Below are 15,976 nucleotides of genomic sequence, written 5' to 3' on the forward strand. Positions count from 1 at the left end.
GAGTTGTAGTGCAAATCCTTTATCAATAAATATAAAGTGTAAGTGTGTTTGTGTGATCTAAAGTGTGGAGAGTGGGTGCTGCAGTGTGTTGTTTGTTTGAGTGAGTGTGTGCGTGTGGGTGTGTGTGCTGTGTGCATTTGATGGTTGTTGCATAGTGATTATTGTTCGTTTAGCGATTATTTTCGTTTAGCAGCCTGATGGCCTGGGGATAGAAGCTCCTTCTGAGTCTTTCTGTGCTCGCCATAAGACTCCGGTATCGCTTGCCTGACGGCAGCAGTTCAAAGAGGCAGTTGTTCGGGTGGCTCGAGTGCTTAATAATTCTCTTAGCCTTCCCCTTGCACCGCTTGTTGTAAATGTTCTGGAGGGTGGGAAGCCCCCCTCTAATTGTGCGTTCGGCTGAACGTGTCACTCTTTGTAGTCTGCTACGGTCTTGTGCAGTGCTATTCCCAAACCAGGAGGTGATGTTGCCGGTCAGGATGCTCTCTATTGTACATGAGTAGAAGTTCCTAAGGATCTTCTGACTGACTTGGAACTTCCTTAGGCGCCTGAGGAAGTAGAGGCGTTGTCGTGCCTTCTTCACAACACTGTCAATGTGTGTGGTCCATGTCAAGTCCTCGGATATGTGGGCTCCGAGGTACTTGAAACTGTTCACTCTCTCAACTGGTGCCCCGTCGATGCTGAGGGGGCTGTAGTCCTTGACCCCCGACCTCCTGAAGTCCACAATCATCTCTTTTGTTTTGCTGACGTTCAGGGAGAGGCAGTTCTCCTGACACCACTGTGACAGGTTCTCTACCTCTTCCAGGTAGGCCCTTTCGTCGTTGGCAGAGATCAGGCCCACCACTACTGTGTCATCAGCAAATTTGATGATGGTGTTGTTGTTCCGCTGTGCTACGCAGTCATGTGTGTACAGGGAGTAGAGGAGGGGGCTCAGAACACAGCCCTGGGGGGCCCCTATGTTGAGCGTGATGGATGAGGAGGTGCAGTTGCCGGCTCTTACCACCTGGGGTCTGCCCGTCAGGAAGTCCAGGACCCACTGGCACAGGTCATAGTTCAAGCCCAGGTCCCTGAGCTTGGCTATGAGTTTGGAGGGGACTATGGTATTGAATGCTGAGCTGTAGTCGATGAACAGCATTCTCACATAGTTCCCCTGCCTCTTGTCCAGATGTGATGCTGCTGTGTGCAGCACATGGGCTATGGCGTCCTCCGTGGACCTGTTGGGGCGATATGCAAATTGCAGAGGGTCCAGGTTGATGGGGAGGGAGGAACAGATGTAGCCCTTCACTAGCTTCTCAAAGCACTTCATGGCTATGGAGGTGAGGGCTACAGGGCGGTAGTCGTTGAGGCAAGCGGGCGTAGATTTTTTGGGTACAGGGATGATGGTGGACTTCTTCAGACAGGTGGGGATGACGGCCTGTTCCAAGGACAGGTTGAAGATGTCAGTGAATACCGGGGCCAGTTGGTCGGCACAGACTTTTAGGACGCGGCCGGGGATGCCGTCCGGTCCTGCTGCCTTCCTGATATCCACTTTTTTAAAGATCCGTCTCACCTCATGCTCTGTTACCCTGAACACTGAGTCTCCATCAGCAGACCCCCCCCCCCCCATTGCCGTGGTTTGTAGGCTGGTGTTGTTATTCACAGCCTCAAACCTCGCATAGAAGGAGTTGAGATCATTTGCTAAGGAGATGTCACTGTTCAGTTTGAGGGGGGTTCCTTTGTAGTCTGTCATTGTTCTGAGGCCCTGCCACATGCCTCTAGAGTCAACCTGTTCAAACTGAAGTTCAACTTTATCCCTGTAACGCCGTTTTGCCTCTATTACTGCTCTCCTGACGTTGTATCTTGCCATCTTGTGTTCTTCCATGTTGCCTGTCACCAGCCCGGTGTTGTATGCTGATGTGCGCACTTTCAGAGCCTCACGGACGGATTTGTCTACCCAGGGCTTTTGATTTGGGTAGATATTAATTTTGGTGGTGGGGATTATTACTTCTACCTGAGTACAGACATAGTCAATCACCGTTTCGGTGTATTCGTTAATATTGGCTGTGTTATCACGGAATACACTCCATTCTGTGCTTCCCAGCACTGCTTGGAGTGACTCCACTGACGTCACGGCCCAACGCTTAACCTCTCGCGAGACCACCGGCGTTCGCTTGAGACTCTGTTTGTACTTAGGCAAAAGAAAAATGGCGGCGTGATCGCTTTTACCGAATGGACTAAGAGCCTGTGACTTGTACCCATTCTTAAATTGCGAGTATACATGGTCTAATATGTTCTCGCCTCTGGTGGGACAGGTCACATGCTGATAGAAATTCGGCAGCACCTTTTTAAGACGCGCGCTGTTGAAATCCCCCAAGACCAAAATGGCAGCGTCAACATTGTATAGCATTGTGGCTATCGTACATTAACCTAGTAACGTTAATGCTAGCAGAATGAATGGATGAAAACGTTATTTAACAGATTGCAGAATGGGTACAATACAATACAGCTCAATACAAACAATTGTTAAGGGGATGCAGACTGTTGTAGTTTGGACTGGGTTCCTTATAACAATAACTTGACAACACATGAGCTTAATTTATCCGCAGCTACAGGCAATCTGAGGAGGACGCAGCTGATATCCTGTATAGGTCCAGCCAGGGGAGAATTTGGCGTCGGTATCTACTACTGCGCATGGGCGTTGGGCAAGAACGGCTCCGTATCCGGCTCGCGCAAATTACATGGCACTGTTGTCGGCGAGTTTCCAAAACGAAAACACCCTTTCACCGTTGCCGCTAGGAAAACGCGTTTACCTGCCAAAACAGCGTTTCCTTAACTTGGACATGCAAACGTAATCATTCGAAATGATTCCCCCAGTGTAACCATGGCCTAAAACTTTGCTAACAAAAACATGTCCGGATAAGTGCTGCTTTCAAATGGAACTTGTGAGTTAGTTGTCTTGACATAGGAAGTCGAGTACATGATTATGCTTGCCATTCAAGTGGTTGAAGTTGTGAAGACACTGTTGCTAGGCAACTGGGCAATAACAGAAACTGGGCAACTGGGCAGAAAATGTCCACTTACAACATTGTGACATCACCAACAGTGGGTCGTTCATATGGACTCTTCTCATGAACGCAGTGAACACGACCCCATTTGAAGGCAGCATTTATCCGGTTTACAAGTTTTTGCGAAAATGCATGCGTTTGGGAAGTACTGAGATAAATGAAAATGTTGGATTATTCGTTCAATGTGGAGGCATGCAAGAGGAAAAAAATTGCTCAGGAATTATACTTTTTGGGGTGAAGTGTTCCTTTAAGCCACCAAAAGCACATGGCACGCACAGACACAGTCCTGATTTTACTGAAGAATACATGAGTAGGCTAAGCCTTGGTTAGTTTACCTGTTCTGAGGTGTCCTCCATCTTCAGGTGGCAGTTTAAAAACAACAGAGGACAGAATGATGTCAGTCAAGGCTGGTTAGAACCGGTCAAAACCAGTACAGGTTGGAACCAGTCATACAGGCCTCTATAATACGTCTGTTTTACTCCAACATAAACAATCCCACAGCAAACATCTCAAACACAGCATGCAAGGAAATAGAGGCTGAACCTTCTACAGAGTCTATATCTACAGCATGAATCTACAGTGTCTATATCTACAGCAAGAATCTACAGTGTCTATACAGTATCTACAGCGGGAATCTACAGTGTCTATATCTACAGTATATACGATGATGCCAGTCAGACCAGCTGATTGACGAGTCCCCCTGGTCAAGTATCACAACCACAGAACTAGCAGGACAGGACAGGAATCCCTACTTAAAATGTCAGTTTGGTTGGTAGTTTGAACTGGTGTCACAAGGTTGTCAAAGGAATTTCTCATTGAATGTGAATGATGGAACTGATGAATGTAGCGCGGCTGGGTAGCGTAGAGGACTAAGCACTCGCCTACCACCGCAGAGACTCTGGGATCTGTCGTAGAAATATTATCATGTCATTATAGATCTGTGTTGAGATATCATACATATTTTACATATAAACAAACATGACAACACACGATAAGATATACAAGCATTAATTGTCAGGGCACATCCAATGAGATCACCTTTTAGTTAGTTGTTTTATATAAGATATACCCATAATACCTGTTATCTAAAAAAAAAAACCTACACACATATGCTCAGCTCGAACCCCCCCCTCCCGGACCCCACCTTGAGAAGTACCTCCACTATCCCTCGCACCTAACCAGACACTACCATTATAAGCTAGCTTTTATTCTCTCCACCACTTCTAGAGGACTAAGCACTCGCCTACCACCGCAGAGACTCTGGGATCTGTCGTAGAAATATTATCATGTCATTATAGATCTGTGTTGAGATATCATACATATTCTATCATTGTACAACTTGACTGGGTTAATACACTCAGATAACTACTACAGTGTGTGTGTGTCTCTTGTTAGGACTTCAAGGTTATATTTTCTCTTCCTAGCCAGCCAAAGCAAGGTGGTGTTATTACTTCCCCTAACTGGGAACCATTTTTATTTACTATTCTTCATCATATCTGATGTATAATGTTACGTCTTGCAAGTGTGTATAATGTACGTTCTGACCAGACCTCTTTGTCACTTTGCTGGTCAGACTCTTGTGTGTAAGAACATGAAGTCTCTGATTGTAAACTGAACTTTCTACTGTGGCCACAGAGAAATAATTAAACTATGCTTTCTATATTTTAATAACTTGACCTGATTTATACAACGGCTCAACTTTTGTCCTTTAATATTTTCCATAACAGATCGAATCCAGCTGTCACGGTACCTCTGGCTTGGTCAGTCGTCCCTGACAAACACAATTGGCAGTGTTCACGGGTGGTAAGCCGGTGGGGTATGAGTCCTGGTCATTGCAAACAGCAACTCCTACTGGTCGGTCGGGGCGCCTGTTTAGCAGGGAGGGGATCTGGGGGAAATAGCGTGAACCTCTGCACGCGTTATGTTCCCCCAGTGAAACTCCTCGCTGCCAGGTGAAACGAAGCGGCTGGTGACTCCACATGTATCAGAGGAGGCATGTGATACTATTGTGATAGTCTACACCCTCCCCAGACCGACAGTTGGGCAATGTGCTCAATGACCAGGAAGGGAATTGGCATAACGACTAAATTGGGGGATACAAATAATTATAAATAAAAGGAATTCATTAATCTGCCCAAGATCAAACAGGAAAATAAAAATTCTTACAAAGAATTCGAGAAATCGCTTGTCATCAATTATTTTCTATTTGAATCCATGTGGTTAAGATTGTGCATCCAGGTACTTTGGTCACTCCTATTTATATGTTTGGTGGAAAACACGGACAAACTCCGTCACATCACTATTGTATATGACCTGTATAAATATTTTTTGTATTGAAACTTTTTTTTCAACTGCAATAACTTTCCAACACTGGTCGAAGTGGCGTAACTCTCTCTCCAGGTGTGCGGGGGACAGATTTGTGGGCGTGGCGAGTGCCGCTCGCCCCCCCCCCCCCCCCCCTCTCTACCTAGATTTTTTTTTTTTTTTTTAAATACCAGGGGTGCAATACCGCATTTTCCCAGGCGGTGGCGCCATTTCTCCATGTAAACGACACACTGAGCTCATACATACAGAATTTCCATTGCATTCAGAGATCTCCAGGGTTCAAACAACCAAAACACAATTATCCTCCTCTAAACCAGTAGGAACGCCTTTCATCTCTGATGGCTCCCATTGTGAAATGTATTTACAATACAAGGATGTTACAATACTTCCATTAGGGATGCCCCGATCGATCGGCCACCGATCGTTATCGGCCGATAATCAGTATAAATATGCGATCGGGGAATTCCGATAATTAGTCATATTCGCCGATCGCGGAAACTGATCAAGTGGATATCTCACTCGCTTGTCTCAGACGCACAGGACCTGCAAACTGCTCCTCCTCCCTAGCCCCGCCCGTACCGTGTAGAGTTTGTAAACACAGAGGAGGCGGACCTCCTCTGCTGAGTCTAGATAGTGCATTCGACCTGAGCTAACGTTAGCTACCTAGCTATCGTTACTGTTTAAACAAAATTACCCAGTCAACTATTCCTTTTAGTAGGCATTGTCTAACGGTATTTAGCCGGCTAGCTACTGATAGCTCCGGATATCAACAAATGCCCCAGAAGTCTAGTGGTCCATGTTGATATCTCCGTTAGCTTGCGTTAGTTCACCGTTCAAAACGAAATGTCCGATTGAACTAAATAGTTGTCTTAACGTCATCTAGCCGGCTAGCAGTAGCTACAGATAGCTCCTGATATCAATGTCTTATCAATGTCTTATAACATCTAGTCGGCCAGCTACCGATAGCTCCTGAGTCCTGACATCAACAAACGCTCCACAAAGTCTAGTAGAGACGTGTATGCTACCTGTTAGCTCACGTTAGCGCAAGTTAGTTCACCGTTCAAAACGAAATGTCCCATTGAACTAAATAATTCACTGAGGCGTTGTATTAACGTTATATATCCGGCTAGCAGTAGCTACAGATAGCTCCTGATATCAATGTCTTATAACACTGATTCGATGCGTATTCGAGCTGAGGGCTTGCTGAGCACAGTTAAGTAACGTTATGCCAATAGGGTCCAGGTGCAGCGCCGGAGAATCCTGGCCGTAGCTCTGCTCGAGGCTACTCGAGTATAGGTCCAGGTGCAGCTCCGGAGAATCCTGGCCGTAGCTGGAGGCTACTAGAGTACACACAGACAGTGGAGCTTGTTGCGTGGTGGCGATGTCTCGCAGATAATACAAGTACAAGTCTAATTATATAATATATATATTTTATTAAAAAAAAAAAAAAAAAACTTTTTATATAAAATAATTTTTAATTTCTTTTTAATCAAAAACGATCGGTATCGGATCGGTATCGGCCGATATGGCTCACGACGATCGGTGATCGGTATCGGTGGCAAAAAACGTGTTCGGGGCATCCCTAACTTCCATTGAATATGACAACAACAACAACAAAAGCTATAGAAGTTATGTTTATTATTGGTCAAATTATTCATAGTCTTCCCCTCATGTAAATATTTTGGGTTTTTATCTTTTTAACCAGAGTTATACTGCAGTTTGTAACGTAATGGTCTTTGCTATGGCAAATTGCTCTTAGAAATGGGAGTCAAGCAAACTTGTTAAAGTGTACAGCATGTGAATCAAATGTGGGATTGTTGTGACAAAGCTACAGCATAGAATTCTAAAGAAGCAAATCAAAATCCTTACTCCTGATTCCCCCAAAACACAACACTGCAGTAAATGAACTCATGCTGAAATTCTTCTTTCAACATGAGATCACTGCAATAACCAGAGGAACGTGCCAAAAAAACAGGGTCCAACTCATCTGTGAACTAAAGAGCACTTTCAAGCATTTCTAATTGCCACTTCATCTGCAGAAAATGAAATGTCATGTTTATCTCCAATCCAGTTAACTCTTTCAATGCCACGCCTGGTTTTCCGTTTTACCGCTTGAATGCCACCATCGGCGCCAATGTTAACGTTAATATCGCCTAATCTATGTTTTAAATTATGGCTATGTGTCTAATCTGCCCATCGCATTATCAAAGACTATGTTCCAGACAGTGCTGTGAAGGCAGATTGTTTTTTTATCGCGTCGTTGCCGTTTCAGAGCAGTTAGAAAAGCCCCCGTTTTGATATAAAAAACAACTCATTCTGGAGCATTCTATGAAAATCGTCTTTTAGTGGAATATTCCACAACGTTGATATTCGTCGGCCTTTTTATGAATCGTTTTCAAATAAACGCTAGATGATCAATATTATACGTGCACGCACGCACATTACGGCCGCACGCGGATAATCGCCTCGTTGATTTCCTCTCGGACTTTTACAGTGAAAACGAAAGAAGAGATTTCACAAAACAGCTTATAACTTCATCAAACTTACTCTGATTATCCTACCACTGATAACATAGAGTCCTTACCTGACATCAGATGGTATCCAACTGGTATATTCCAATTCCTGATCACCATTCGAAAAAATCGATACGTGTATGGATCCAACGCGACACAGTGGTTCTCCATGATCCGCGGGGATCTGAGGCTCCAGAATGAACTCTAGTAACCCCGGCTGGATCAGTGAACTGGAAAATGTGGAGTACCGGATTTTTTTCCCCATTCATTTTCATTGAGTCCATTCCAAAATCACTTATGTCATCTGGGAGACGACAGGGGGCGCTTTTTTCCACAGTGATCACCGGCGCAGTTCGGCAATACTCGGGTAGGCTCGGGTGATGCAATAATTTTTCAGATCGCAAAAAAAAAAAAAAAAAAAAAATCCGAGAAATCTCGTGAGTGGCTAGCAACCACCTATAAAAAAACACGAGAAATCTCGTGAGTGGCACTGAAAGAGTTAAAAGAGTTTCTCACACCAAGAAAACCTATTTTATCTTTTAGTGGAATGAACATTGCCGGCATCAGAATACATTTGACTTCTGGTCTTCATATAATCTATCAACAAAACGGGGGGAACAGAATGAAGAACAATTAAAACAATTTGCGATCATGAAACGTTTGGAGTCTAGAATATCTGATGAGTAATCGGTAAACATTATTCTTTTAAGTATAATTTTCTTCTTCTATGTCACACACACACACACACACTGCTGGTGTCGTCACTGCTGCTGGTTTAGCTCTAGGCGACAGCGTAGCAAAACTTAGTTTGCTTTGAAGAAGTAGCTTTCTCCTCTTGGGCGACGGTGCCATCTCGTTGTTGCATGCACGCAGGTAGGAGTCGGACATAGCACTGTCGAATGTCTTATCTTATCTCTCTTTATACCGTATGTGATGACGTATTTGAACACACACCTCGGCTGACGACCCGAGCTATTATTATGCAAAGACGAGTGCAGGGCAAGAATGCGACCTCCATCTACTGCTCTTTGCATAATAATAGGACAGGTAGTCAGACTCAGCTCTTTGGACGGTAAAACGTGGGGGGTACAATAACTGCATTCTGAAAACATGCGGGGGACACTTTCCGATGTCCCCGGCGTCAGTTACGCCCCTGACTGGTCGCCACTGTGCGTCTGTGCTATTGTGAAAATTCAGGTTTGATCCGTTTACAGGCTGGCTTCTTCAGTCTATGGTATCTCCCCATTCAGCTGCATGTCTCCACGGTGAATGTAGAATCCAAAACAATTGCGAAAACATGTCAATTTTAAGTGCTGCTTTAAAAACGTGTGTTTTCTGTGTTCACAAGAAGAGTTATGAATGACCCACCGTTGTGGTATTCACAACATTGTACGTGGAAATTCGGTAGCCTCAATCGCTTCAAGACGCATTGCCCAGTTGCTAGGGGTGGAACGGTACGCATTCGAACCGTACACCGTTCGGCACAACCTCCACGGTTCGGGGCGTCTGTGTATTGTTCGGTTCAGGGGATGCGCAAAAGAAATGCGGAAATGGCAAGCTCAATATAAATCAATCTTCATTACGACTTTAAAAACATAGCCATTAACATTACATAGGCCTACACACATCTTGCCATAACGTTAGCACGGTTTGTACAACACAACGCATGTTTAACTATGGTAGCCCGCCAGCTCTAATACAGCCAATGAAATGTTACCGTAGCTACTAGCTAGCAGAGGAGAAAATGGGAGTGAGAGGCGGGGTGTTGAAAGACAATGATAGGCGTTTATTCAACATCCAAGAAGGCTAACATACAACTGTGTTTACTAACTCCAACCGGGACTATTGCCGCTTTTCCACTGCATGTTATCAACTCGATTCAACTCCGGTAACGTTATAGTTGTGAAGGTCCAGAAGGTACCACACGCTAAATTGTCCGTGCGGACCCCCCAACCCATAGACAGTTCCAACTCACCGAATTACGTTAATCCACCACAGTTTCACAATCATTACTGTGTTAGTGTGTTGCACTCAATATTTAAATAATGTTAGTCTAAATAAATGTAGACAGACAATGTACGTATTTAAAAAATAGAATGAACAGAGCAGTGTTGTTTTGAAACAGTACAGTGTGTTATAGATTTATGCTGCATTTTATATTGATGGCCTTCTAATTTGTTTGTTTATTTATTTATTTTAAATAACAGTGACACTTTCCTTTTGATAAGAAATCCAGCCATATTCCTTTCATTGTATTTCAAATACTGCACTTTAATTTCAAGCGGAAAACTAATATTTCCATTAAGAATTGACAATCAGGGAATTTAAACATTGTTGACATTCTTTTTTCTTTTTTTTATCAAATCTTTTTTATTTAATTTTTTCTCCAAAACATATCACAATACAATAATAACAATAATACACAAAAAGACATCCCAGGACAATAACCTAACACAACAATGACTAGACAATAATTGAGACAGACTGTACAGTTATCATCCCGAGCCCCCTCCATCACCATCCACAGCAGCCACGATCCCCAACCCTTGAGGGCCCCGAGTCCGGCACCCCAGCAAGTCAAAGCATCACACTCCTTCCTGACAGGCAGCGACGCAAGCGAGTGTGATTGCGAAAATGATTAAAATGTATTAGTTTCAATCAGACTATCCTGACCTGCCGCGAGCGACAGTGAACTGAGCGGCGATGTCGTTCCCCCCTCAAATATTCGCTCGCTGTGTCTCTAGTTGAGCGATTACGCGGCAGAGTCCCGCCCCTAAACACTTTTTATTGGTCAAGAATCGCAGGCTGCTTTGCCCCCGTGTGCTTCCAGGTAACACACACACAGACACACTCGGACACGCGCCGCCTCATATCAGGACAGTGTCGCGCGCGATTTCGTCTCCAGTTCGCTCGCTCGCTGCCTGTCAGGAACCGGTGTCATGCCTCTTTAACACCACGACCCGCCGAGGCCCCGAACCAGGGCCCTTCCCCCCACCGTGACCCGAGCCCGCGACCCTCCGACCCAAAGCCAAAGGGGCCCAGAACACATACATAATTAGGGATATTATCGGCCTACCGATGTTATCGGCCGATATTGGCATTCAAATGTGATATCGGAAAATATCGGTATCAATTTTCAAATACGATTTTTTTTTTTTCATTTCTATAACCTTTATTTACCCAGGCAAGCAAGTAAGAAAAAATTCAGATTTTATTTATTGTCAAAAGTATGCATAATGTTGTGTTAATTCCACAACAAGAGATATGTAATGTTAATTACCTGAAATTATTACGTTTTTTGGGGGGGAAACCCTGCATATATCGGTATTGGTTGATATCGGTTGATCGGAAATTAAGAGTTGGACAATATCGGTATATCGGTATCGGTAAAAAAGCCAATATCGAGCATCCCTAATAATTATTAGTTATACAAAAAACACAAACAAATTAAGCAAAACCGATATACATGGACACTCGCTCGCTCCCCAAAAAATAGAAAGATTTAATTATTTTGTTTGTTTGCACTAAGTTAATACTTTGACAAATGTAGCCTATATTTTTCAGTCAGTTCGGTCTTTGTGTGCCAAACATTATTTAAGGCAAACCTCTGTAAACCTTTATTTTTTTTTTCAAATAAATGAGAAGCATGTTTACATTTTTGGAGTGTTACATCTTTTTTTTAAATAAAAAACAACGTATATCGAACCAAACCGAAAACCGTGACCACAAAACCGTGATACGAACCGAACCGTGGATTTTGTGAACCGTTCCACCCCTACCAGTTGCCTAGCAACGGTTTCCTCATGACTTCTTCAACCCACTTGACGTCCACAAACTCACAAGTCCATTTGAAGGCAACATTGAACTGGAAATGTTTTCTAGACTTGGATTATACTGCTATTATTTTATGCTAAATGCAGTCGTGAGAGTTTGTAGACGGATGTTTTGATATCATTTTGCTGTTGTTAAATCAAATCAATTCTACGTTCACCATGGAGACATGGAAGAAGAAAATAAATCTGAATGAATACAAGGCATCACAGGGTGAGTAATTGATATACAAATTATTATTTTTGGGTGAAGTGCTCATTTAAGGGATTTATACTGCTGGTTTTAAGGGATTTATTTAAAACCAAATGATATTGTCTTACCATTTTCTTGTTTCAAGATAATTTCTTCAGGAAATATTATTATTATTTCTGCTATATATATTTAATAAATCAGTCATATGATTATGAAAGTGAAATTTCTTAAAACATGTACAATGATATGCCAGTGCAGTAAGAAAATGTGACTTAAGAACTCTGGATCAGTGTATGGGGTCTAGTTGAGTCTGTGTTCTAGTTTACTGTCCATAGATAGACACAAGAGAAGGGCTGGGTTCATAACCTTGTAACAGGTACAGAGAGAGACTGTAGCAACACAAGCCTCTTAGCTGTCAACAAACTGTGATGCTAACAGGCATAAAGAGAGTGGTAGTAACACTAGCCGGTTTGCTGTAAACAGACTGTAATGCTAACAGGCATAAAGAGACCAGTAGCAACACTAGCTGTTAGGCCATCTGGGTACATATAGGGAACAGCTATGTGGATCTAAGGGGTTTATTGTAGTTGTTGGACTCTAGTCTCAGTGCCTCGTCACCTGTAGCATCCAGCTTCATGTCCATCACCCAGTCCTCAGAGTACCTGGCCGCCTGTACCCGTTCCGCAACTGTAAGTTACTTCCGGGGTAGGCCTGATTGGCCCCGACAGGCACGTGGCGCGGCAAACTCAGGACGCGCAACGAGGCTGCTGAGAGCTGTCGCGCGGAAATAGGCTGTCTATTGCCATTCTCTAACACAAACTCTAACCTTAACCAGCTCCTTAACAGCGCCTAAACTTAACCGTTCTAACCTTAACCAACTCCGAAACAATGCCTAACCTTAACCTTAACCTTAACCATGCCTAACCTTAACCATAGAAAGAATATTGCCATTCTCTAAGACAAACTCTAACCTTAACCAGCTCCTTAACAGCGCCTAAACTTAACCGTTCTAACCTTAACCAACTCCGAAACAATGCCTAACCTTAACCTTAACCTTAACCATGCCTAACCTTAACCGGCGAAAGAATACACGTTAAAAAAAAAATCACGTTAAAAAAAAAAATTTGATGGGATTCGAACTCGTCAACAACGGACCGCAGGATCGCAGGACCGCTGCTCTGCCAGGTGAGCTGAAGGGCCGAATGAAAATCATGGCGGATTAGGGCGGTTCCATAATTCCGCAAGCTCTGCCGCTCCGCGGAGCGTGCCGCGCGGCAGAGAAAGTTGCGCGTCACGTGCCTGTCGGGGCCAATCAGGCCTACCCCAAAAGTAACTTACAGTTGCGGAACAGTTACAGGCTACCTGGCCAGGGTACTCCTGGGTCCTAGTGCCCCCCATGTTACACTATATGTCATGCACATGTATTTTATATGTTAATAAAATTGCATTTATCTATAGTCCTAATTCTGTCACTGTTTGATGTCACAAAGAAGGGTGTATCCGAAAGCTGTCTACAACATTTGTAACAGGTAATGAAAAAGTAAACAAATAATTAACTGTATTAGACATTTGTTAATGATGAATAGGCTTCACTTTAGATTAGGGCACACAATAGCATCTGCAAACGATTTATAGATGTTTTATGAATGTCTTAACAAATCATTTGTTGAACATGAACAAATAAATGGAGGTACAGTATAGTCGTTTTGTCATCCATTTTTCAAAGCATCTACAAATGTGTTACTACACATTAAACAACATTATTTAATGATGAACAAATCAAGTACAAACAATGTTGATAATGAGTTATAATAATAATGTAGAACTAATTTGTAAATGTTATACAAATATAGTTATAAATGATTTAATAATAATTTACGAATGTATATAAATGATTAGTTCATTATCTACAAATACCTTATAAAGGTCTTATAACTGAGTGTTATTATAAAGTGTTACCGTATATTCTATATTATAGCTATGGAGAAAATAGTCCAGCTCATTTGACAGACACTATTTTTAGTCCAATATATGTACTTTTATACATCTTGAGGTGTACCTGGTATCTAATTATAGTTGAATATAGGTTTCAATACTTGAATACATCTTGAGGTGTACTTGGTATCTAATGATAGTTGAATATGTTTCAATACTTGAATACATCTTGAGGTGTACTTGGTATCTAATGATAGTTGAATATGTTTCAATACTTGAATACATCTTGAGGTGTACTTGGTATCTAATGATAGTTGAATATAGGTTTCAATACTTTAATACATCTCGAGTATTCATGGCTCTGCCCACGCATGTGATAGTGGGAACATTGGGACAGCTAGTGAGGAGTGATCATGTGACCATGTCCTAATCTTGTTTAACATGAGACAATGTTAATAGAAAAGGAGGTGTTATGTCCACTTCTCTTCTCCTGTAGTTTATTTCATCTTTAAAGCGTCCGAAACAATATTCTGGTCTGTCTCTCACAATGAATTGTCTGGCATCTTGCAATCTTTAATATTATATATGGGCCCTGCAACGGTTTCACACAATACAGCTTTACCCTGTTAGTCTTACCCTGTTCTTCCTTGTAGGTCTTACCCTGCTCTCCCGTGTATGTTGTATACCATTTAGTCTTATCCTATTCTCCTCTGTATATTATTGTATTAGCCTAAGCCATTCAGAGTTAAGTCTTACCCTTAATTGACATGATTGTTCATGTCAATCCGTCCAGGGTTTAGTCTTACCCTGTTCTTCCCTGTGTGTTGTTGTGTTAACCCATTCCTCTCCGGGGCCCATGGTGCCCCAGTCCACCACTGTTGCTTCACTCAGAACCCCAGAATACAGCTCTGGTCCAGACGAGGAGGGCAGCGGGGGAGAGACAGGACAGTTGTTACAGAGGAAACACAATATAGATCATATAATATATATAGAGAGTGGTTATTCACACCATGATAAGTTACTAAACCTCACAAGTCAACCTACACATCAGACCAAAACAGAAAAAAATACAAAACAAGATGTAATATCAAGTGGCCTAGAGGTCGCTGTTTGACGGCATTACAGATTCCACCTTTAAGTGTTGCTGATGAAGCTTTGAAAGAATTCCTCACAACAATATGAAACTACATTTTAAATGGCATTCCATGTCATTGTTCTAACACAGGGGTTCTCAAAATGTTTTATACCACAACCCCATTTTATTTTGGCAACCCCACACTTTGGAGATACACTTTGACGACCGTTCGGCGCCGTCTAATATGGTGCTAGAGGACCAAGGTTTGTCAACAAACCGATGTGTCTTTGTAGAGCTATATCTATACTTTATAGTATTGCTATCTGTCCATTCTCATTGTCACTTAAGTTCATAAACCGTCCCTTCAAAATGGCTTAAAGAAAAAAAAATCCATCAATAGGTTGTCATTTTATAGCGCCGTGAATATAAGCTTTATCGCAGATTTCTTCTCATATATTTTCTGGAAAGCTACTTATAGAGCTAAAGGCTACTAACGTTATATTCAACGGCATTTCTGTTGTATATATGCTAATGAAATAACACAAACTGCTTATGATCCGGACTATCCCATAGCATCTATGGATGAAAGGGGGGCGGCGGGGAACGTCGATTAGTATTATTGATTACCAATAGAGTGTCCGTGTAAGTAGCCACATTCACTGATCGAATGCTTGCGTCTCACAACAATGTCTAATCCGGCTGTAATTTAGGTGAATAAGGTCTTACCGTCAGCCCGTGGGATACCCTACAGCATTTCCCCGTTATCGATCGGCATCTGGTAGATCGATATGTCCATTGGTTTATGATAAATCCCCTTATTCCAGGGTGAGATCTGCGATTCGAAGCGTGATACATGGTGCATGATGTTGCTTTGGGATCAGAGTAATATGATACTCCGTTGGAGGCACACAAAAAAAAGTCCATTCGCCCACAATGATACTGCAGTGGAGCGATGGCGCCCCTAAGAGGATCTGGCCGGTATTGCATGTTGCCGAGGGTAGATCTGCAGACTCGATCGGGGAGTCGATCGGGGATCTTGATCCGGTTATTAATATGGAATAAAA

General features: G+C 42.7%; 1 protein-coding gene across 2 annotated transcripts in view; it reads right to left on the reverse strand.

Annotated features, from left to right (window-relative positions):
- tpd52l1 (tpd52 like 1) overlaps positions 1 to 15,976 on the reverse strand; it is a 66,878-nt gene that overhangs the window by 43,125 nt on the left and 7,777 nt on the right. Inside the window, exon 2 of one of the 2 annotated variants that reach the window (XM_084313883.1) lies at positions 14,644 to 14,745. The exons of the other annotated variant lie outside the window; for it this stretch is intronic. Coding sequence (XP_084170009.1) covers positions 14,644 to 14,745 — 102 coding nt within the window. The remainder of the gene's footprint in view (positions 1 to 14,643; positions 14,746 to 15,976) is intronic. 2 annotated transcript variants of the gene reach the window in all.

Source organism: Notolepis coatsorum, assembly GCF_963971535.1.
Source record: "Notolepis coatsorum genome assembly, chromosome: 5".
Taxonomy (NCBI): Eukaryota; Metazoa; Chordata; class Actinopteri; order Aulopiformes; family Paralepididae; genus Notolepis; species Notolepis coatsorum.